This window comes from Neodiprion lecontei, chromosome 4 (genome assembly GCF_021901455.1).
Source record: "Neodiprion lecontei isolate iyNeoLeco1 chromosome 4, iyNeoLeco1.1, whole genome shotgun sequence".
Taxonomy (NCBI): Eukaryota; Metazoa; Arthropoda; class Insecta; order Hymenoptera; family Diprionidae; genus Neodiprion; species Neodiprion lecontei.
Window position 1 is genome coordinate 15,453,546 of NC_060263.1, and position 23,560 is coordinate 15,477,105.

At 41.5% G+C, this 23,560-nt stretch overlaps 2 protein-coding genes across 5 annotated transcripts in view; both read left to right on the forward strand.

Annotated features, from left to right (window-relative positions):
• Window positions 1–2,464: 2,464 nt before the first annotated feature.
• On the forward strand, window positions 2,465–3,466 carry LOC107226701 (anaphase-promoting complex subunit 15). The gene is made up of 3 exons (XM_015667599.2): window positions 2,465–2,876; window positions 2,963–3,022; window positions 3,145–3,466. Exons 1-3 carry the CDS (start codon window positions 2,751–2,753, stop codon window positions 3,373–3,375), a joined length of 417 nt encoding a protein of 138 aa, XP_015523085.1. The 5' UTR covers window positions 2,465–2,750; the 3' UTR covers window positions 3,376–3,466.
• Window positions 3,467–3,540: 74 nt separating this feature from the next.
• The window catches only part of LOC107224310 (ecdysone-induced protein 74EF), a 123,704-nt gene continuing 103,684 nt past the window's right edge, over window positions 3,541–23,560 (forward strand). For 2 of the 4 annotated variants that reach the window (XM_046736701.1, XM_046736705.1), the window contains exon 1: window positions 17,515–18,765. The gene's annotated coding sequence lies outside the window, so the exon portion shown is untranslated. Of the gene's footprint in view, window positions 3,740–6,602; window positions 6,758–17,514; window positions 18,766–23,560 lie in introns of those variants that run through there. The other 2 variants (XM_046736702.1, XM_046736703.1) reach the window with 2 other exon arrangements.

The window sequence follows — 23,560 nt, forward strand, 5'->3', positions numbered from 1 at the left end:
TGAATGCCTCCGTTGATTGCATGAAGCCGGAGCCGTAGTTCACCTCGTGACATGTGATCAGGGTCCCTCGGACCAAAAATTGTTCAATTCTTGTTTAAAAGTGTCAGAGGAGAGTCCGCGCTGTATGAGCGGTGAACGAAACTACTTTGCTTCATTCGACTTTCCTCATTTGATAAAACGTCTTTTGAGCACGTTGCGAACACACCAAATACTGTACTGGAGGGGTCAGATTATCGCTTTCTACAAAGATTTTGTAAAAACTTGGAGATACGATAACTGCAGTACTACCTCGAATCTACTTTCTCACATCTCCGAGGCGCACTTGTTTCCATCGTCCTTCCAGGCGATGAACGTTGAGCGTGCTTTTCAAATTTTGAGCCGCCGACTTGCAGCGGCAATAACAATTGCAGGCAAGGATCCGCACGGGCTCAACACGGAAACGTGACAGGCTAGCGCAGCTTTTGCTGAGCGTATGAATAAAGTCATCGATTCGTGCAATGCCTACGAGCTTTTGAGCCGAAATCTGGATAAGCGCCCGCTTGCCGACAAGAAACCTGAGATCGAGGAAACGCTTACAGAGTTCGTGAAGTTGTCTTCGGAATGGACAATTGCTGACCCAAGGAGAAAGGGGACGGCTGAAAATACTTCGCGAGCTATTCTGCTAACGTATCCGACGATAAAAGAGAAGTATCCCCGATTCGAGTTGGCAGCCGGACTATGCAACCAAGATTCCGTCGAACACCTCTTCTCGAAATTTCGCCAGCGAGGTGGTCACAACCCAAATCCCACGGCTCGGACGGTTCGCTTGTCTCTGAGACACATCCTTTCTACCGGATACATCGGCAGCGGCAGCAGAGGAAATGTACAATGTCCTGACGCCGTTGCTTTAATAGAACCCTGCACGATGGTAGCTCGGGCTTTCGATACGCCAGAGAGTATGCCTGCGGATCCCACCGAACACGAATTCGACGAGGATACGGCAGAAGTAGAAAATGACCACGCGTATATTGAACAAGTGTAGTATATTTTTATCGTTGCGGATTGATGTGATAATCCCCTCAAATTGTATAGATTAAAAAATTAATATAAATGATAAATTAGTTTATTGTCATTAGTTGTTGCATGAAAAAAAATATGGTTATTAGTAAAACTTTGACTAGTTTACTTGTTAATTTGGCAACGTCAAGTTGTCAGCTGTCAAGTGCATAACCTCATCTCGAGACCGGAAGTCTCTATTTCTAACAACTACAACAGAAGTCTAACATTTTTATAACATTCATAACAAGAATAATGTTCATCGGATACGTAGGTGATTTCACTTTTTTCCCAGCATTTACGACCTCTTCAATTGTTTTTCGAAAGTCACGGTCCATTTGCTGCCATGAAAAAGTCTAATTTTGAATAATTATTTTCTTGTTTAAATGTTCGGGAACCCGCCTGATCTTTTTGTACAGCCGTTTTTGAATATTTTCCGAAAAATCAGATTTTTCTACAGGTTTTGAAATACTGTGCATGATCTCATTAAACAATGATTGGATTCAAGATTTTCGGTGGGGAAACGGCTGAATGGAGGTAATATTAATAAACAGCTGAAAGAGAGTTTTTATACAATCGATCCGGTCTCCAATTTTTTGTTAGGTAGATTTTTTCTTCTCCGGGTTACCAAATAAAGAAACGAAAAAAAAAATAGAAAAATGGACAAAATCTACACACTCTCAGAATTGTTTTTTTTCATTCCTTTTTTCTCTTCTCGGTTATCAAAAATACAAAAAGAAAGCCGGGATTGGATTAAAAAAAAAAAAATTAAGAAAAATAAAATAAAATAAAAAAATGAAAAGTGAACTGCGATCAAACCCGTGTCCCGCATCACTCCATCCTCATGTGGTATCCACTCAGCCACGCTACAGCTACTTCCATGATCGCGCGTTAGCTCGGAATATTTACGGAGCTTGCTTGGAATTCGCTGATGATTTTCTGGAAGATTCAGTTCGAGAGAAAAAAAATTTCCCCCAACCACCTGCGTATTGCACATTTTGCATAAATGCTATCGAGCTGACTTCGTAATATTTTTACATAGACTGCGTGTACAAATATTCGAGACCACCAGGCGTCACATATTTTCATATCAATAAAAAAATAAAATTTATTAAAAAAAAAAAAAAAAGTTTCCGGGCTGGGAATGGTTAATTATTTTGGTTCAGCGTCTGCTAATTGAATCCAAAATTTATCAAATCTGGAGATACTTTTATTCGCTGACATTCATAATTGAATCAAGAAAAATCCCAATTCTTGCATTCCTGGAAACATCTGTGTGAGCGGGGACAAGGATGCGATTGGCAACCACTTGCTCGATCGACCGAGTATATCATATATATACGATTGTCGGCCACCTTCGGTGCGTGGCCGCCTAGGTGTCACGTCGACGTTCCAACCTAGCTGGTATCACGAAAAGCCGAGCGTTGGAGATCTCCCTACTCATCTCTGCCGTGACCGACTTCGACGAGCGGTTCGCGGCCTCGTTCATTCCGTAAAATCGAGTGTTTTCGAACGCCTGCGTATGTCGATTCGACTGCTTAATCTGGTCTCCGAATAGTTCGTGGAGCGTCGTGAAGATAGTTGACAGCTCGGCAATAGGAAACGTCAAAAAATTCACATGCAGTTTTTTGAGGTTATAATATCAAACGTAATCAGTAACTGTCGCGTTGTGGAGATCGACTGGCCTGTTCACGGTTCCTTCAAGTTTTCGAAATATGTCATTCATGCCACTCTGGCCTGATTTACAACCCCGAGCTATTGATCCTCTGTGGTTCGACGCAGACAAGCCGTGCGACGACGAGAGCGAGGTTATTGCATTAGAAACTGAGCATCAATCATGGGTAATTACGTTGTCATGTAATAAAAACTCGTCACATGGCCTAGACCATCTGCAGGACATATTACAAAATGTAGTGTTTACTTTTAGATGGACAGCATACAGGCCGAACGCTGGAATCAAATTCCAATTGGAAAGTCAGCAAGTGATGTATGTAATTAAACGTAACATAATCTGTTTGTAATCACTACGTTTATCGCAAATTTTCATTTGCGGTGTTAGTAGTCAGGAAAGAAGACAATGCTGCAAAACTGAACTGTTTTCTGTTCTAGTTCCGTGGATCCGAAGGCGAAGAAGAAGAGGAAGAAGAAGACGAGGGTGAAGGAGAAGAGGAGGAGGAGTCCGACACCCATGAGGAGGAAGAAGAAGAACTGGACGAGATCGACATGGAAGTCAGCTACTCCCATCAACAGCCGCGAGCCAGTCCTGGGCCCAGTCCTGATACCCAGCAAAACCCGGTTTCCATCAGAATGGTCAACGCGCGCACCCTCCATTACACCTAGAATCTGATTGTGTGACAATAAATTAAGATGTTAAGAAACGTTTAGCTGTACAATTAACCGTAAGAAAGAATAAAATTACATTTGTGTTGCATCTTCTGTGTCATTTAGAGTTTGAATAGTTCCAAAGACTCGTTCAAATTTGTCCTAATTCTATCCCAAAATTCTTACAGGTCTCTACTTTACCGGCACAGTAAGAGTTTCGCTGTTTTCGACAATACCACCCGTATTCCGTACGCATGCACGAGTCTGTAAACTTGCCGCAGAGATCGAACGTATAGATACCGAGCGAACGGCTGCGACGAGTCGGTGGGTAAAAGCGCCGTTTTGACCGCGGAACAGCAGAGCACAACACAACACCACAATGGTGAGTGTTAAAACAGTTATTCGAGCACCTCCGATTACGTAACTGCTGCTCTAACGGACGCAGGTCACGACCCCATTGACCCAGTGCTGGCCAACTAGTAGTACCGAGGAAAATCTCTTTTATCTTTAAGAATACAAGAGAGGCTGGCAAAAAATTACAAAAATTAAACAAGCGAAAGTATGTAAAGATTCGGCTGCTTTTATAGGTATAGTCTGCAATTTATTTTTATTATCTTGATCTGTTTCTCGCACAAACAATCACATTCCCTACGGCTGCATCGAGATGGTGGGAGGAAGGGGAGGCTGGAAACTTCCTCGTGGTAAACTTTCTCCGCGAGTAAAAGATAATCGGGCTTTCATCGTTCCTCGACTTTCGACGGTATGTAATACCTATAGTTGCCCGTAAAACGTTCCGATCGTTGATAAAGAAACGATGTGCATCAATTTCGACGCGTATAATATATGTATACGCGTGTGTAGGCAATGCAAATTCACTTGCGCGTATAACAATTGTCGTTCGTTATCGTATACTTTGGCGCACACCCTGTAGAGAAACGTACGGCTGGGTATGCCGAGTGTACGTAGGTATGGAGAGGAGTTTATATAGAGGTATGCATGTACCTCTGCGAGGTAGTAAGCGAAGTAAAGCTAAAGCCAGGTTGGTGCCCCCGCCAGGGTGAACGAACGCCAAGACACAACCGGCGCGAGTAACCGCCTAACACAGCGAAAAGCCGACGCAACTGCAGCCGACGGACTCCTCAAAGGAACGTGCGGATCTCGCGATCAAGCCGAACTCTCTTCGCGCTCTCTTCGTGAAAATTTTGAAGTTTTTATTTTTCATCCGAAAATCAGCCTCGAAACTGCCGCCAATGCTCCGAAGGGCCGCGAAGCAGCTTCAGCCCGCAGTTGTTACTGTAAATACGAACGAGGGTCGCGAGCTTGCAGGGGAAAATCATCCGCGGAACTTGAGTACTTCTAGGATTACCCAAACCCCGAGCAAGGGATGTTTACGAAATCATATATCCACACGGTCTATGGGCCTCGTTGGCTCGATGTACACAGGCGCAGTAAAGATCTATTAATATCGTAAACGACCTAGGATGCAGTTAAAAGAATATTTGACGTGTACGAATAAATAACGGGAGAAATGGATGAAAAAACACCAGTTCTGAGCGCGAACCCTCTCTCGATGATCTATTCTGTCATATGTCTCGTGCGGTTTATCCCTGCGTTCGTTCATTCAGTACAGTGAGAAAATTCAGGCAACGAAGAATTGAAACTCGGCATTCCGTCGATGACCATCCAATTATCAATTTCAAAATCTAAAACAATTGGTTCAAATATTGCTGGATGGATGCGGCTTGCGGTATGGGTAAAAAACGAAAAGCAGGTTTCTACTTTAGAACAGAAGTGTTATTAGGCGGTGAGATAAAGAAAGGAATCGCATGAATGCGAAGTTATCTTCTAGGCATCATCTTTGCGATCTTCGTGCCTTGGATAAACTTCGGTACTACCGGTTCAATGTGGTCGTCAAAAAAAAAAAACAGATACACGTTTTACGTCAATTCTGCAGTGATACGGAATCTCCCCGTGGACGTTAGTCAAGAAACAAAAAAAAGCGGCAGTTGTTCTCTGCGTGAAGTTTAGTGTGTACACATGCATTTTTGCGTACAGAAGCGAATGTCAGTTTTTTCCGGACATGCTTCACAACGCGATAAATACGAACGCAAGATTCGAAAGAAGCTGCACGGACTAATGACAGTATACAGTCTGCAGAGAGCGGCGGACCTCGTCGATACCTCGAGTCGGCGGCTAATGCTAGGCGCCCTAACCTGCCTCAAACGAAGTTAGTTGGTAGCGGGGAGAAGGAGGAACAGGCGGCAGATATAGGTGCGTGTGATAAAAATGAAGAGGGCTGGCTAGAGAGAGCAACGAGTGCATACGGTACACGTACACGCAGCAGAGAGCGGGGAAAGTAGGATGAATAGTATTGTTACGCGGTGCACTTCACGCGGCTCGACTCGCGCATAAGCAGCGCAGCCTCGCGGCTCCTCTGTCCTCTTCTTCTTCTTCTTCTTCTTCTTCTTCTTCTTCTTCTACTTCTTCTTCTTCGCGGCATGTCGAAGGGTGCGTGCTCCGTGGGCGAGGGTTGAGAGAGCGCGGGAGAGCGGGAGAGGCGAGGGAGGAGGGAGAATTCACTCTTTGCGGGACGACGGGCGGTCGGGTGGTGAAACTGGGAAGCGAAACCTGGGCCACCGTTCCTCGTTCGACGTGAAGTCAGTCGCGCGCGGACAACGAAACCCGCGTATTCGCCAGTTGCATTCCGTCGTCGCCCGCACCACGTGGAAATCACAGACCCAACGAACGCCTTGTCGTTCTTTCTCTTTTTAAAACGTGGTCTCTCTCTCTTACTTTCTTTCTTTCTTTCTTTCTTTCTATCTCCATCTTTCTATCGCCGCGAACGACGGTGCGGAATAAAACGCGTAAACAAACCAACCTTGTCTGCATTTGACCGTTTTGTGACCCGACACGATGTCTCCAGAGCTATAATGCAACGCGTGACAATTTCCCGTTGTGCATAAGCCGAGTGTTTACGGTGATTACAGGTCAAGTAGAGTATTCTACACCCACCCTACGGAAGATCTCGTAGCATTCTTTTTCCACATACGAAAGCAAATATTGGCAGATATAAACTTTACATTATACTGTATATGCTGTTAGGCTGTATCGACGAACGTCGATCTTTATTCTGGATAATAATAATAATAACAATAATAATTATGATGATATAATACAAAACGTTGAAGAGCATAACGGTGTAAGTTAGTGAGTAGTTAATGTGTGTGTGCTGTTTGTGTGTGCAGGTTTTGTGCTATAATATACAGTGCGACGGATTTCCAACAGTTCGCGATACATCTTCTCCTGGCGTATATTGCACCACATACCCTAACCATCGCCCGCCAACCTTGCCTCACCAATCGAAGGATTTCATTATGCGTTTTCAATATAAAGCCCATCGGTGAGTCAAACTATTCCCTAATATAACAGCAATGATATGATAAAGTTTTAAACTCTTACTATAACGTGTCATGTAACGAGAAAAATAGCGAAATTAGCTATCGTCGGTCAGGCGTGATTCTCATTCCCTGTATATGTATAATGATGATAGGCACATGCTTCCCATGTTCGCGCAAGTGAAATACGCGAATGAATCGATAAAGCACGTGTTCCCACTGCGGAAAACAAAGCTAGCCTACAGCTTATGGAAAATGTGAATCAATCGGTTGAAAAGAGAGGAGGAGGGGCGGGGACGAGATATTTGCGAAGAAAATCATCCCACGTGGGACGAGTAAATGAAAAAGGGTAAAGAAGATGCGTCGAACGGTTACCGTGCATCGAAAGTGCGCTTATCAATTCGCCTGGACACTCGTATCGACCGCCAAAATTACTATCCGGTGGATGTTACGGCGGTAAACAGACGCGGGTATGTATTATCATTGTATCCGCAAGGTTTTCCGCGGAGCCTCTCGACGTTCCCGAGATCCTCTTCTCCTGCAGCAGGAGAATAGGACGAGACGACGACGACCCGAACCGGGCTTCCCCGCGTCGTCGACGGCCCTGCGAGGTCTCTGACCGCCGAGAGACTCGCCTCCCCCCCTTCGGAGCTTCGCCGTTCCTCACCCCCGGCCTCAAAACGGCTCTTTGGTTTTGCCTTCCTCGAGTCCCCCCCGAGTGATCCGGACGTTTCCGATATCGAAGTCCCGTCGTTCGTTCGTCGATTAACGCCTGCTCCTCTTTCTCCTCCTTCACATAGGTATTGTACTAACTCGTGCATGCTGCACGATCATGCGAGAATCAATTGAGCAACAACTAGACAGGAAGGAAGAAAGGACCCTGGACGTGGAATCAAAATACGGTACATGGAAGAACTCGGGAGTCGGACGAGAGTCAAAAGGTGCGGTGAAAAAGAGCCAGCCAGCGCCTGCGCGTATGCGCACGGCCACGCAGCAAAGTCGGGCGGGTTGTGTGCGAACTGTGAGTTGAACCGCACGGCGGAATGAGGCATGGAGGAAGAAGAGGAAAGAAGGAATTAGGAAAAGAAGAAGAAGAAGAAGCGCAGCAGCAGCAGCGGTGCAACACTGCTCAGCACAGCGCCGGGGTAAGACTGACTGGCTGGCTGGCTGGCTGGCTGGGTGGATGGGTGGATGGGTGAGCCGAGCTGGTGCAGTGCAATGACCGCGGGTGACCACACGTCATCAAAGACAACCAACCAGTGACGTCACAGGCTATTGCACCGGCCGCAACGTCACGACGGACCGACGGACTTGCCACCCCGGAACCTGCGGCGGGCAAACCTTTCAGCATTCGGCCAGCAGGGAATCGCTGCAATTGCACGGCGTATCAACCCGGCCTGATAGACTGATAGTATTTTTTATTTTTTTCTTTCTTTTTATCATTCATCTTTCAACCGCTGTTGCGCTTTAAGTTTCTGAAATTTTCATCAACATCGTTAAACCTGAAATTCATTGAACATATTCGATTTGATGTCCATTTTCTACGAGAAAAGTAAAAAGTTAAATTAACTGTAACGGATGGTTGTCAGATTTTATGTTATACTCTGTTGTACTCGTTAGGTTACGATACGAAGTTTTTTCGTCCGCCGCATCTCTCCTAAATCTTTTGAATCGACCCCGGCCAACAACTAACCGACTGAATTTCGCGTTTGTTTTATTATACAGTACACATTTTTCTATTCATGCGTATATTACGCGTATACAGTTGATCCGCATAAATGCGGACTGGCTGCAACGTCGTGCAAACTGCAAAACTGCTGCTGCTCGCTGCTCGGTTGTTGCGGCTGCGGTTGGTATTATACGAGAAAGTGGCTTAGTTAGCTTTCTCCGATGTCGTAGAGTGTGGCTAGGCTAGGTTACGCCGCCGATGCTGATCGGTGCACAAGCTGTATAACCTCTGCTTCAAGAATAGAAAGGAGTAACGCCTGTACCGTCATTATGTCTATGTATATATGTATGTACATATGTATACTAGCTACACGCAACTCGCGTTGCAGCAGCGCGGGGCCTCTCAGATTTTCGCCTTCTCGGAAATCGGATATTGTATGTATAATTTGACAACTCTTTTTAATCTCAATTGATGTCTTTGTCTGACATCTTTTTATTTTTATTTATATTTTTTTATATCAATGTTACATGTCTCTACTTCTTTCACTTTAGGCATATAAGTAATTGGCGAAAAGTATGTCGGTTATATTTATTGTATATCGGCCAGTCCACCAATTACCATCAACAAATGAACGGAAATTTTGACCTCTTGTAGTGTGTACTAAAATTAAGTTGAAGTTTGAGCCTTCTCGGACTTACCGTTCGCAAGAAATGCCACATTAAAGTTTATCATTTCGACCTAATTGAGGTTTAAACGCGTATTGTTTTCCTATCGTTATCGGAAGAAAAAAAGTAATGAAAATATAGATATCTCATACGAAAAGTTCTCACCTGTCCGAATATGGTATTCATTTCTGGATAACTTTTCAAAATTAATCTCAAAAAGACGTTTTTCGACAAAAGACCGGTTTTTTTTTTTTTCATGCGCCACCAAAATTTTTCAACTCAAAGCTAAGGTTTTTTCAGCGAGGACCTCAAATTTTCAGAGTGGGCTGGCCATAGGACCTCACGTGAGCTACGTTCAATTGACAAAGGTCTGTTAATAATACCCTCTTTTTGGAATATTTTTATTTCTTTGAATTGCGCACTGTTAGAGTAAGTCTTAAAAACCAGAAATAAGAATATTCTGTTGGATTCCAAAAAGAGAATATGCACACATGATTAACAGACATGTATGAATTGAACGTGGTTCACGAAAGATCCTATGGCTGTCCCGCTCTGAAAATTTGGGTTCCTTTGAAGAAATCTCAGCTTTCATATGAAAAACTCAAAAGTAAGATAGATTTTAGTGGGGCATGAAAAAAACTGGCCCATATAGTGATATATAATCTACCAGTTCTTGCTCACAGAGAAAATAAAATCATCCGTTATGCATGTCACCGTAAAACTTTTCTCACAAAATTTTATACTATACATATTATACAGTGATAGATGATATTTTGAACGTTGAATAGAAAGCAGTAAAATAATGATCGGAGAGAGAAAATCTTTCAAGCAAAATCTCGTATAACGTGTATAGTTGGATACATCGTACAAAAATCTTTCGAACATTCTCATTCAGCATCGATACTATAACAAACTGTTCCACAGTAGTATAATAATTGACTTTCGGAAAGTTTCCGTCATTACCGAAGATATTTGAAAAGTACAGATATATGGTATACGTAAATAATCCTGAAGCATTCGCAGGGTATGTTGCAAACCTACATGAGATGTTCACAGAATTCGAGTACCTTGAAACGTCCAATCGGATCTGTTGAGAAAAGTGGAAAGTAGCGAAACCTGCGCAACGGATTCTCGGTGGCAGATGACGCTGTTGTACATATATTATACGCACTCCACTTCGTTTATCACGTATAAGTTACGTGTGATAAATAAACAGATAAACAAACCAACAAATACCGCGTGTGTGCAAGTCGAACGTATAGATGGCTGATTTTTTTTTCCAAAATTCCCAATTGCTCAGCCAACGACGGTTGGTCGTGTCTGTTCGCGCGTATCGAATGGGCAACGTACATGCAAAAGATACGAGAGTTGCGAAAGGGAGCGGATTTGTTGCGTTATCCGCACGTTCGTCGGGGGTTTTGGGTCGATGTGTGTAATTCGACTGTTGGTTAACGTCGTCTCGGGTGCAACCTTGCCTCCGGTAACATTGGCCCGAATAGTGGGCACTGGCCCCTGAGTCCTCGTTGGGCCTCCGAACTCCGATTCGGCCTTACGACGTAGCCGGGACGACGATAGCCGGTGTCGATGACTGACACTGGCCCACTAAACGTGCGTTAACACCCGACGAATCCTACGCCCCGAATGTCATACCACGGCTCTTGCTTGCGTAGGTCGGCACTCCTTCTCCTACAATAGATACTTACGTATCTACCAATTCTCTCCGCATTCGGAATCCCGTCGAGCGAAGGTTGTTTACATCATACATGCGGCCGGGGTACCGACCGAGTTATGAGCTCGTCCAAGGGTGCGATTGATTTCTATCTCCTCATATTTTACGTATCCTCGATCACATTGCAATATATTATATACGTGTATACATATAGTTGTGCACGAGTGTGCGCTCACGCGCGAAAAAAATCGAAAGGACAACGTTGCCGGTCATTTACTTCGATTTTTTTTTACCGTGCGTTTGGGTTTTTTAACAGCCAATATTCTGACGCACTCGTCTAGCTTGTGTAAATATATTATACTCATTATTAATGTTTCGATTATTGATGAATCGTCGATTTAGATCAGACTTGTTTCAGCTCTGTAAGGTTTGTTGTTGCTCATGTGTGGAATTTCGTTGAACTTTTTTCATCGAGACGATGGGAAAAAAGAATTCGATTCTAATCTAAACTGTGGAGAAAAAAATCGTTACCGATAGATTACAGATGGGATAAAATTCGTTGCTTTGGGGTTTTAGTTGGATTTGTATTTCCGTTATTTGCAATAGATTCACCAAGGACTGTCTCACCGGACCAAAATTTACACCATGATCACGTATTTCGTGATTACTTACATTTTACAGAGTGATTACGAGAGTTTACTTTTGACAGATAAATTTTACTTTGATTACGTGATTTCTCGTGATTTCTAAGTTTTCATATGATTTCTTAAGATTATCGAAAAAATATTCCTGTAATCCCAAGTGATTTTTCATTAATACCGATTATTACCTTGATGATTACTTATTCAGAATTTTATTTTGATATTACCGACTGCACTGTGGTTTCGGAGATTACGGGATGATTTCGAATGATATACACGTCTTAATCGCTTTGGTGAAACACCCCTTGAGATTCACGTATAAAGTAGCGAAGTGTACGAGAGTAAATCTCCAATTCTAGGCGTCGCTTTTTTTTTCATTGGAATGCTGACCATTTTTTGGACGAAAACCTACTTTTCGAAAAGAATTTATAGTGGCAGAAGAACGCAAAAATAAATTGATAAAACAAGAATTAAAATTAAACTATATAGAATACTCCATACAATATCTTTGAAAATAACAGGGGGGGGGGGGGGGGGGGAAATTTGGGATGCTGTTTTTCTACGAGGATTTTCAGCTGAAAAAATTGCGAGAAGATCTGAGGAGGTGAGGCTAGATCCGACAATTGGAATCGGTAGACTTGCTCATGAGAAGCTTTTTTTTTACTGTTCTTCAAGATGCGTTTGCGTCGCTCAGAAGTCACCCAAAAATAATATATTTCTTCGATCGTTTATTAAAGCAATTTCAATTGCGTTGTAAGAAGAAAAAACTATAGTTTCCAACCAACCAAGTTTTTGAAATTTTGAACGATGAATATCGTTCATATGCTCCTGTACACCAAACGAGAAATAAAATGAAATGAAATCAAAAAAACATTACACGAAAAAATGAAGGACCAGCCATTCCTACGGCACGAATCAATGTCAATAAGACCGTATAATCGGATATAAGCTTACAAGTTCTCCACCGATTACACTCGATATCACGTCGATAAAATCTTTGTACATAATTATAAGTTCGTTGCGATTGAAAGATAAACGGACGCGAGGTCCGAACCTTCGCTAGTGTCACTGATCGGCATTGAATCGCGTTATAATATAAGTATGAATACTTCTGAGGACCGATAAAAGTTTCAAAAAAAAAATAAAAAAATAATAATGAAATAATTAAACGGCTCAGGTTATAAACGTGATGTAAGAAATCTGTTATCGGAGAAGGATTATGACTAATTAAGTCCGGGTGTTCAATGCCCGGCCGATCTACAATAGTGACGCGTTTCGGTACTAAAAAAATTTCAAAGTTACCGGATTCATTACCAGGTATTTCAAGGGCTGTTGTCCCGCTTCACCTGAACGACGATGGTAGTGTAATTACGCGTCAAACATGAACAATACCGTAGTCGTGGTATCTAGTTTGTGTGTGTGTGCAGGTATGAATGGTTCGAAAAACTTAGCATGGGTTTCGTTTAGGTATAATGTGAAATGATCGTTACAGCTTCGTCGCGTTTTAAATTAAGAATGCCAAGATTTAAATGATATCGGTGAAGCTTATTGCATAAACACACTCGAAGAGCACCTGACCGTTGTTTATGCACGCGATTTAATTTGCCTCTAGATTTTCTTACCGGCATACAGGCCAACGTACACAATACGCCCAGGTACGGTGTATTTGTTATTTATGCATGTACCATCATCACCAATACATATCCACTAAAAACGCCGGTGGATCTAGGTAGCGGTGTTGAATAAAATTGGTGCGCGGTGCGTGGGCCTACGGACTCGATATATGTCACGGCGAGTCATTGCCTGGGCCTTGACTGGGCGCTCGCCTCGGATAAAACTGATCTCCCCTTCCCCTTTCCCCTTTCCCTTTCCATAATTCCGCAGCCGCCGGATTCGTTGCCGAAAAACGCACGCATACCCGATGTAAGTCGTATAATTTTTTCCGCCGTTCAATTTTAGCGGCCCTCCCTCCTTTCCTTTACTTTGTCACTTGGTGGGGGGTTGGTGGAGAGAGAAACAAAAACAAACTCGTGATTCTCGCGGCATTGGGCCCCGAAAAGGCCCTTCGGCGGCACACCGATTCGTATTTACCGCCGTGTAGATGTGCGTACATGCGTTGCACGTATAAACGATCATAGATATCGGGAACGAACGATCCTTAGCCTAAATTCTGTGCAGTTATACACGTAATAAAGGTTTGATGGTATAACGTACATGAATATATTTATAACGAAGGCGATGTGCGTAGGGACTGTGTTTCTATTTAATCTGGGCTGTCATGGGTATTGAGAGGATGTACGATCGGTTTGAAAAAGTGTTGCAAACAAAAATGTGACGAAATAGAGCTTTGGATTATAGGGTTACTGCAAAGATAATGCACAAGTTACGTTCGATCGTAAGAGATCCCGCGATAAACGAGAAAAGATGTTGAAATCGAGGTTTAAATACCGATTGTTCAAATTTTACTATAAAAACATCGCTTTTTCAACCAAGTCATAAAAATCTCATTATTCCAATATTCTTTCATCGATTAATCCAAAGCGCTTGTCCGATACTTTGTTCGTTATTTCTTGTTGAAACACAATTTTAACAAGATGTAAATTATACCGGTTTTACTTATTGGATTTTTTTCGAAACCAATTGACGAACCGTGAAGTACGAATCCGTTTGACAATCACGACGATTTCTAGGGAATTCATTTACGAACAAAATGAGCTATTCTTCAACCGAGTCAGAAGAACTGTACGGAATTTTCGATTAAAAAATAATAAAGTAACGTGACTTCTCTCTGAAGCTGTTAATAAAAAGGTGTTTACAATTGAAACTCGGATGTTGAAACGCTTAACTTAAGTTGGATCACGGAGATTTTTTTTTTTTTGCATCAAATTAAACTTGATCAACTTTCGTTCTTTTATGATTTTCATTCATTGATCGTACATCCATAACCGTGGAATATTATTTTTCACGTATTGGAGTAGGGTGTAATATACAATATGCGTGCACACTTTACGCAATCAGTAGGATACAATCATAGTGTCGCGATTCTTGCTGCTGCTGCTGCTGCTGCTCTGCTTTGCGGGATAATCAGACGGAAAATTGCATGCGGTGTGTCGATCGCCGTAGAAAAAGGAATAAATTCTATCGGTGCGATAGCGCGTTTTTATACGCGTCTTAGGACATGTTAGAGGATATGGGGAATTATCTGTTCTTTTTGTTATTCTGGAGAGCTGTTGTTAGTAGATTTTATTCTTATTTTATACATACACTGGAATTCTGCAGTGGAATAGAGAGAGTAATACAAGAAACTTGTTGATCCGAGCATATTAATTCTCAACTTGAGAAACTTTATTATTTGCTAAAAAAAAAGGTGCTTTTAAAGTGGATTTATATATATTACGTATTGTTACTTGTAATAGTTGCAAAACAAATTTGCTAACGTTGAAAATTACTCGAACGACACGATTTTGCAGTGGTTAAAAACAAAACCCACGATATTTCATGATAAGTCTAATATTTTCGTTATTAATCTCGAAAAAAGTGATTCTTTACACGAGTTCAACTTTAGGCTAAAGAAAATTATAAGAGACCTTTTTTGCAGAGCGTTAAATTCCCTACAAAAATGTATATGTATGTATATCGGCCAATTACGTACATCGCCTGCGTTACCGAGATACGAAATTCCCAATGAATCTAAAACTATTTTCGCGTGTCAATCAAATGGAATATCGGAACTAGCGTTAAGGAACCACTAAATGTCAAAATTGAGGGCTCAAATTTTTACAAGTATCTTATTTCCTCTTTCTACAAGTACTAAACTAAACTAACTTAATTATCACACGATCGAAATTCTACGAATTACTTAAAATCATACCAATCCGATTATCTAGGCACGTACCTCGAAATCGGTGAAAGTAAAATTCGTACGGTCGTCAAATCGTGTCCCTAATTTATCGTATTAACTCGAATATAAATGTGATTGTTAATCTGTAAAAATTGAATTCACCGATCGAAAAGCGACGATTTCAGTGATAATTTTTCCGTTAATCGTCCGGACGGGACGGTTCTACAACCTGACCTAACCTAATCTTTGTGACAAATCCTTTCACGAGGCTGATAGGTAATACGTTGCGTGGAACCGAGCGGGATTTCGATGAAACGAATCATCGGTGCGTGTACGACGAAGCCGGAGCGTAACCGCCGCGTCCTCGCGTCGACACGCGGAACTGACTATGTAAATGCAGGCTCGCGGTGACGTCACAAGGTCGATTCGTAGCGGCGCGCGTTTTGCGTTTAGTCGCGGGCGATTCGCTGTTAGTCGTAGATCAGCGGGCGGTGAGAAGATCGAGCGTTGGAATCAACTCGAATCACCTTGCGCTAAAATTATTCCTACAAATTGAAATGAATTAGCCAATATTCAATTCTCCCCTGAGCTTCCTTCGAGTTTGCCGTACGGCATTCGTGTAAACATATTACGATACACGTATAAGGATGCGAATGTCGCGTCGTGTGCACGCGACGAAACGCACAGGGATTACAGTATTTCCGTAGTTATATTCTTGCAGTATCGTTGCGTTGCACATATTTTCCATACACTCGTTACTTGTACGTACCCGTATACTGTAATATGGATTACGGTACGATGTATTTGTTTTATTTTATTTTACTTTTTTTTTTTTTTTGTTTCTCTTGTTTATTCGCGCACTGTACGTATTATTACATAAATTTAACGCTGCAGCGATCGTTATATTATATGTATTATATCACCGTATTGTGCACACGGTGTATGTACGTTATACATATATGATATTGTAACGCGCCATACGCGGTATAATACACAATGTGTATTATATATACATTTACTGCATCGATATCCGTCGCGTCTACGGCACACGCAGTTGCGCAATTTCTTTACGTTATAAGTTACGTTACGTTACTTTAGGTTACGTTACACGCGCGCACGTCCATCAGCAACGTATATATATATATATATATACATACATACGTGCATGCGTGCATCAAACACGCGAGGATTGGTAACAATTGTCGACGTTTTCCACGTTTCTGCACCTATATAAATATAGCACGTAATCTTAGTACACACACGCCGGGTTCATACGAGCAACGTATCACAGTAAAATATATAACTAGATGAACGACACCGTATTAAATACCAGAAATAGAAAACTATTATACAATACGATATGGTCGCTATATACGTACATCTGCAGTTTCTACGCATAAGCATCTGTGTATAGCATAGTACAGTAGAATAAAAAGAATACATGTTTCACCGATCACGGGTGCGATCTCATTTCTTGAGTCGAATTTTTCACCGTAAAAAATTTCTAATCGATGTTTTTTTTTTTTCTTGTTCTTCCCCCCCCCCCAACCCTCTTCCTCTTTGTCACTCCTTCTTTTAGTCACGTTTTAATAATAATGCGAGTGGTATCATCAGCGGAAACTATCATCATAGTGAATATGATATGAGATATATATATATATATATATATTAATATTATTCAATATATACATACAATACAAATAATACGCTTACATAGGTACCTGACATTTATACACGCATAATACCAAGTTTACCACGTATAAAGTAATCCATCCGTGGATTAACGTTACATTTGCCAGTTTAACAAAAATAACGTATGTATAATAATACAAATAATTAAATGTAGATCCGACAAGTGCAGCAGCAGCAGCAGCAGCAACGAGTATGTATACGTATATATATATAGATGTCGCCTTCGGGTGATGTGATATAAGTCGGGTTTACGAGTTTGAATGTGCGCGTGCGGAGCTAGTGACCGTGGCTGTGGCCTTACACCGCCCCCCCCCCCTCCCCCACCCACTCCCTCCCCCACCCTCGCCCTCCTCGCGACTCCCTTCCTGGCACCGAATATGCGGTATACGGTATAACATCATCGCTGCTGTGCGGTCGGTGAGCGCGGGAGTAGAAAGGAGATGGGAGATAGATCGTAGAAGAGGGAGGGAGTGAGAGACAGAGAGAGAGAGAGAGAGAGAGAGAGGCGGAGAGGGGGAGGGGAAGGGGGAGAAAGAGCGATCGCAATTCTAACCTAGGCTAGCTGTTAGTCTAGGCGTCGTTGTTGCTGGTTGTACGTTCGTTTGTTCGGTTCGTATATTCGTGTGTGTATTCTGCACAGAGTCGAAGCTCTAGGCTCGCAGAGGTGGGCAAGCCAGAGAGAGAGAGAGAGAGAGAGAGGCCTAGGCAAGCCAAGAGTTTACTTGGCTCCGAATGCTCAGTCTTCATTCGCGGTTCAAAACATCGAGACACGAACGGGTTTCGCGCGTCGCGTCTCGTCTCTGCGCGAAAACTCTTTTGATACATATGTGTATGTATATGTATGTATGAATATTATTGGAACTTATATGTTACATATGGAGTTTGAATGCACATATTGCGTGTCATAAACTCGCGCGCACGAATCGCGGTTTTATAATATCGTTCGCTTCGTTGTACATGTACTGTATATTTATTCACAACGTGCAAGTGTCGTGTGTCGCGTTATTGAGAATGTACGCTGCGTTTACATAGGTATATATTTATGTCATGCGCGTATGTTTGACAACCGACTGATCATACGTATAATAATAGGTTGTACAACGACCGATTGAACTTGTCGATATCGTTCAATGTTTGTTGAATCGTGCTTTCGGTTTTTGAGGGCGTTTTAAACGAGAGAAGAAGTAAAGTAAGGACAAAATTGTGATTTTCAAAAATTACACACACCCAACTCTCGTCGTCTTCTTTCAATTCGATTCCGAGTCCGTGGATACGTGTGTGTAAATTATATTTTAATACGGATCGAGGAGAAGTGTAAATTGGCGCAAATTGCGGAGGGATGAGGAGGACGAATGTGTACGACGGTTGAAACGATGATGATTATCGTCGTCGGCAATGATTAAAACGAGGATTGAGTAAATCGTCCAGCGTATCAGAAGGATATACATCGCCGTTCGACCCTACAAAGAAGGAAGAGATTCTTCTCTCTCACTCTCTGTAAACTTCGTAATCGCGAAGCGGGAATTCGGATGATCGGAGAAAGATATTGAAAAGGAATCGCGTGTACATCGAAAGTGTTTTCTTTTGTAACATCCGTTTTCGTTTTCGTTCGGACCTTTCTAACTGTTTATCTACAAACGAACTAACGATTTGTGCTGTGCGCGGTAAAACGACTGATCTTGTATATACGCGTGCATATATATATATATATATATATATATATAAAACACATAATTACTCTGTTATTTTGTGCAACGATCACACGAAGAGGAAATTACCTGATGTCCAGGTGTGCATGATTTCTACAGAGGATCAGTGACACCGATCTTTGTTAAGGTAGAGTCTTTTACTACTGATTGTTTTTTTTTTTTTTTCAATTTTAAATCTCTCGTTTTTATTAATTTTTTTCAAAACGAAATATATCGCCTGAATCAATCAAGAATCAATCTGTTGCGCAGCTTGAAAAATGACGAACGGTTCGTTGCATATAACCGAAATAGATCGTCTAACGAATAACGGCGTTTAAGGGGATTCCTTGATCGATTTCGACGTTGTCGTACATATATCTCCGAATATCAAAGTCCACGCATCTAAAATGCGAGAAACGGCTCAACAGCTCCAATCTACACACAATTCTGAACGAAAACGCTCTAATACAGTTTCATTTTACGCAGAAACAAGGAAATGGCACGAATTCTACGAATTTACTATTGCAGTTTCGTAGAATCCTTCCTATTCGTTTATTTCTACGTCAGATGAAAATTTATCGAAGTGTTTTTGTTCGAAATTATGTACAGAATGGGGCTGTTGAGCCCGTTTTGGTGTTTGAGATACGTGGACTCGATATTCGTGGCACGTTTCATATATATATACGTTAACGTCGAAATCGACCGAACGTTTGTATTCGTACGGATATCAAAATTATGCACAGCGCACACAACGATCATTTATCGGTCATCAATGTTTTGACAAATCAGCTGGAATCCGTTTCGTTTGTTTGTTTGTTTTCCTTTCTTCTCTTTTACTTTTCCCTTTTTTTATTTCCCACTGTTTGTGCAACTGCCGCACAGTTTTGTTACAAAACACCCACACACGCATACGTGTATATAACAATATGTGACTACAAACATACGAAAATAATATAATTACCGTGCACAAATTTTCTTTCTCATTATTAACAATTGATCTTGCAACGAGCGCTGCTGCTGTTGTTGTTCTTGTTGTTGTTGTTGTTATTACTGTTATTATTATTGTTTACATACGCGTCTGTCGATCTTCGCCGTTCTTCGTTATAATAACTATAAAAAAATCGAATACACGCGTTTCCTCACTTTCTTGATAAAGATTTCTACACTCGCAGTGCGTTGCGTTGACGTTCTTGAAACGAATTCGCAGTCAGCTGCACCTCCTGCAGGCGCTTCTTCTCCGCATCGGCTCTGGTTGTTATATTGTACCTACTACTTACCGTTTCGACTGCAATAATAATAGTAATAATAATAATGGTAGTAACGAAACAGAGCGAGATTCCTGAAACTCGATCGACGACAATTAATTTGCTGCTGCACTTCTGCAGGATCTTTCGAAATTCCACTTCCTCATCTGTCAAGGTAAATAAAGCTATCAAGTATCAACGTACAAACATTGTACATATTGAGGGTAAAAAGAAGTCGACGAAAAGAAATGCATCGAAATTTCCGTATCTAAGAATTTAATCACCTAGCGCGGTTGTTGAACTCATTATCATTGTAAATTTAATTAGCATGTGATATTTCGACGATTTATTTTCTCTTTTCTATCGTATGGATTTCCCGAGTTTGCAAATATCCCGTTAACGTTCTTTCCGATACACGTATATGTGTAAAACAATGGAAAAACTATATCTGTGTGTTTCCCTCGTATTTTCAAATTGCTGTGAAAAATAAAACCATCGCTAGAAACGCACTCCACCTTTTATTACTACATATCAACGTTCGTATCGATATGGCGTAAAATATGTATATATTTAAATTTCAACACAATTGTGAAAATGCAGATCTATTATCGTATGTTGCATTTCTAGTTTGAAAATAGAAGAAATATATCAAATATTATAGAATCATTATTCATGTTTCGATCTGAATATTTTTACAGAGATAAGAGTGTCAAGTTTTTCGTGACGATCTCTGGTGTTAATTTTTTTACTTTATTTTTCAACTTGTGTTTGTTTCATCGGTATATTACCAAAATAAAGCGCCTACGGCGCATTCCTTACGAATTTCCATACAAGCGTGTAACATCACCCCCGTCACAATTCCGAACAATATTTATTACACAGAATACGTTCAATATGAGAAGTTTTACCATGAACACAAAATCGTTTCAGCATTTGTAAAAAAATTGCAGGTCCGTCTGTGCGATTGATAAAATTCATAATCTTGCATCATAGATTCGGATGGATAATCGTTTTTCCGATTGAACAATTGATCAAAAAAACAAAAAAAAAAAAAAACAGAGGAAAAAAGCAAAACGATCCCATTCAACGGGCAGATTTATCAATCAATCGCACAGCTCTGGCGGAAATATTTACATTAAAACTATTTATGCGTGCGCGTGTATATATATCACATGAAATACGCATGTACAACCTATTTTATTACGCATACCTACCTATATGCGTAAAGAAGAATCAAAGAATAAAAAACGAAAAAAGGAGCAGCATTCAGCGATCGGTTAGAAGGCGCGAAAAAAAAAAAATTGAAAAAAAAACCGCTTCTCACAACTCGGTGTCGATGGCTATAATAATGGCGGTCGTCGGTCACTCTCGCTTGTTAGTTGGTTACGTCGAGTAGCGGCCTTCGCCGCGGGCCCGGGGGGCCCGGGGACCCAGGGCCAAAACCACCGTCGCACGCAGTAAATGTGTGCGACACATACACACGCGTAGAGAGATAGAGAGAGATAGAGAGAGAGAGAGAGAGAGAGAGAGGAGAGGAGACACGTCGAGTTTTACGCGCATCACGTCCTAAGGGCGAGCCCTCCTTTTTCTCTCGAGGGTCGCGGCTACCGGCTAAAGGAACCGTCGGCTCTCCTCTCTCTCTCTCCCTCTATCTCTCATTTTCTCTCGTCGATCCGTCACCTTCGACGATATTGGGTCAAGACGCGGTCATAAACGCGCGGGAAAATCATCACGGTATATCGACACGCGCGCACGCGCGGATGTATACAAATACACGCGTTGAAAGCGAAAACAGAAATGAAAAACCGAGGATCGTTTAGCGACGAGAAAGATGAACGAGAAGATACGAAAAACGCGCCAAACATTTTCCCGCGCTTTGTTGGTACGAAAATTTTTTGACGATTTAAACTTTAGCCAATGATACGTTGAACGCGAACCTCGGTGTTGAAGAAAAGCGTTCACGTGGGAATACAACGATTATTACAATACTTTTGGTACAATATATTGTACGGTGTTGGGTGTTATAATTGTACAAGAGCTAGGCAACATATAGAGAGAGAGAGAGAGAGAGAGAGAGAGATGTGAAACAGCGTGTGTATTAAACATACAGCGCGAATGATTTTCAGGCCTTGAGATGCGAAGCCCCGTGGTAAAAGTAAATGACCTTAAAATAACTAACAAACACTTGCGGGGATCGAACCTATAACTATGTATATAAGTACGGCAGAGTCGGTTGTTGAGAGAGGCGGCGGTCGGCGTGCCGAGCGAGCTCTCCAAGCTTTTGCTGCTTTTGATGCTTTTGCTCTTGCTAGCCGTTTGTGGTGGGTCCGTGAACCCAAATTAGGACAGGACCTTGACTCTCCGGACGGATAATAACGCGGCTAACGATCATTACGATGACGGCGTGTCTCTCTCTCTTTCTCTCTCTTTCTTCCCTCCTCCTTCGATTAGCCGTGTATAAACTACGTTACAATATATTTAATGCAAAACTTGAACGAGTTTCAAATTATACGTCTTAGATGTATACCTACGAATATGGATAGGAGAAAATCATCGTCGTGCGATATCACGGTTTAAGGATTTTAATTACGAGACTTTGTAAAGTTATACACAATACGCTGGGCGTAGATAATTCTCGCTGTAATAATTGTGTAAACAAAGAATTGTTAAACTTTAAACTGTATTGTTGAATTAATGATCCTGGGGATTTTTTTTTTTCGAAAAATGAAAACATCGAACGAGACTCTTTAACGACAATTGTCAACGGCGCGGTTTTTTCAGTACATATGTGCAAAACAATCGTGTCGTATCTTTGAATTTTTTGTGTTCGTTATTCTTTGTAAAATCACGCGTTTCATCTAAATTGCATGTGTACGTGTATTGATTTCTTGTCTTTTCTCTTTCTCGTTTTCCTTCATCTATTCGTCTTCCTTTTCGCGCGCGTACCGACGCCGTTAAAAAATGCAAGCTGTGCACGCATTACGAGTGCTTGTTTCTTTACTTGTATGTAATTGAACAAAATACACATATAACGATTGCTCGAAGCGGAATGGCGGAAGGCTGCGCCCGAGGTCGAAGTCGCGGAATCGCACGTCCTGCTCCCTTTCTCTATTTTTCTCTGTATAATCTCTCTTCCTGCAAAGCAATGCCTCTTCTCTTCTATTCTCCTCTATGTTCCGTACAGGTGTAATTTTAATCCACGCACAACGCAACGTAGGACAAAAATTGTAATCCTGACTTACCTATCACGTTATACTATCACTCTCACTCTCTCTCTCCCTCTCTCTTTCTTTCTTTGTTTTTCATTCGTTTCTTATCTTCGTCTCTGCGATTCAAATCAGCCTGGATTTATTTCATTCCGATATATCTAGTGTATGGAATATTATTATATACACATACCGTATAAGTCTAAGCTTTCTATAAGGATTTTATTACATAATTTTTATATATCCCGCGCGCGCAAAGTTGACGCGTGCATCTCACGACTCAATCTACATTATATATATATATATATATACACACACACACACACACACACACACACACACACACATACATACATATATACATACACATACTGTACGTAAAATGTTTCTGTTACAATAGCGCGAAGGTCAAGTCTTTGTGTTTTCGATTTTCCTCTCTCTCTCTCTCTTTCATTTTTTGCAGTGCATGTATAAGAATATATGTCGCCGCGGT

Bases quoted from the DNA above. Each gene is read 5' to 3' on its own strand.
- LOC107226701 (XM_015667599.2), top strand. From the start codon at position 2,751: ATGTCATTCATGCCACTCTGGCCTGATTTACAACCCCGAGCTATTGAT. The intron at 2,877-2,962 runs GTAATTACGTTG...GTTTACTTTTAG, and splicing joins AAACTGAGCATCAATCATGG to ATGGACAGCATACAGGCCGA. The intron at 3,023-3,144 runs GTATGTAATTAA...TTTCTGTTCTAG, and splicing joins TTGGAAAGTCAGCAAGTGAT to TTCCGTGGATCCGAAGGCGA.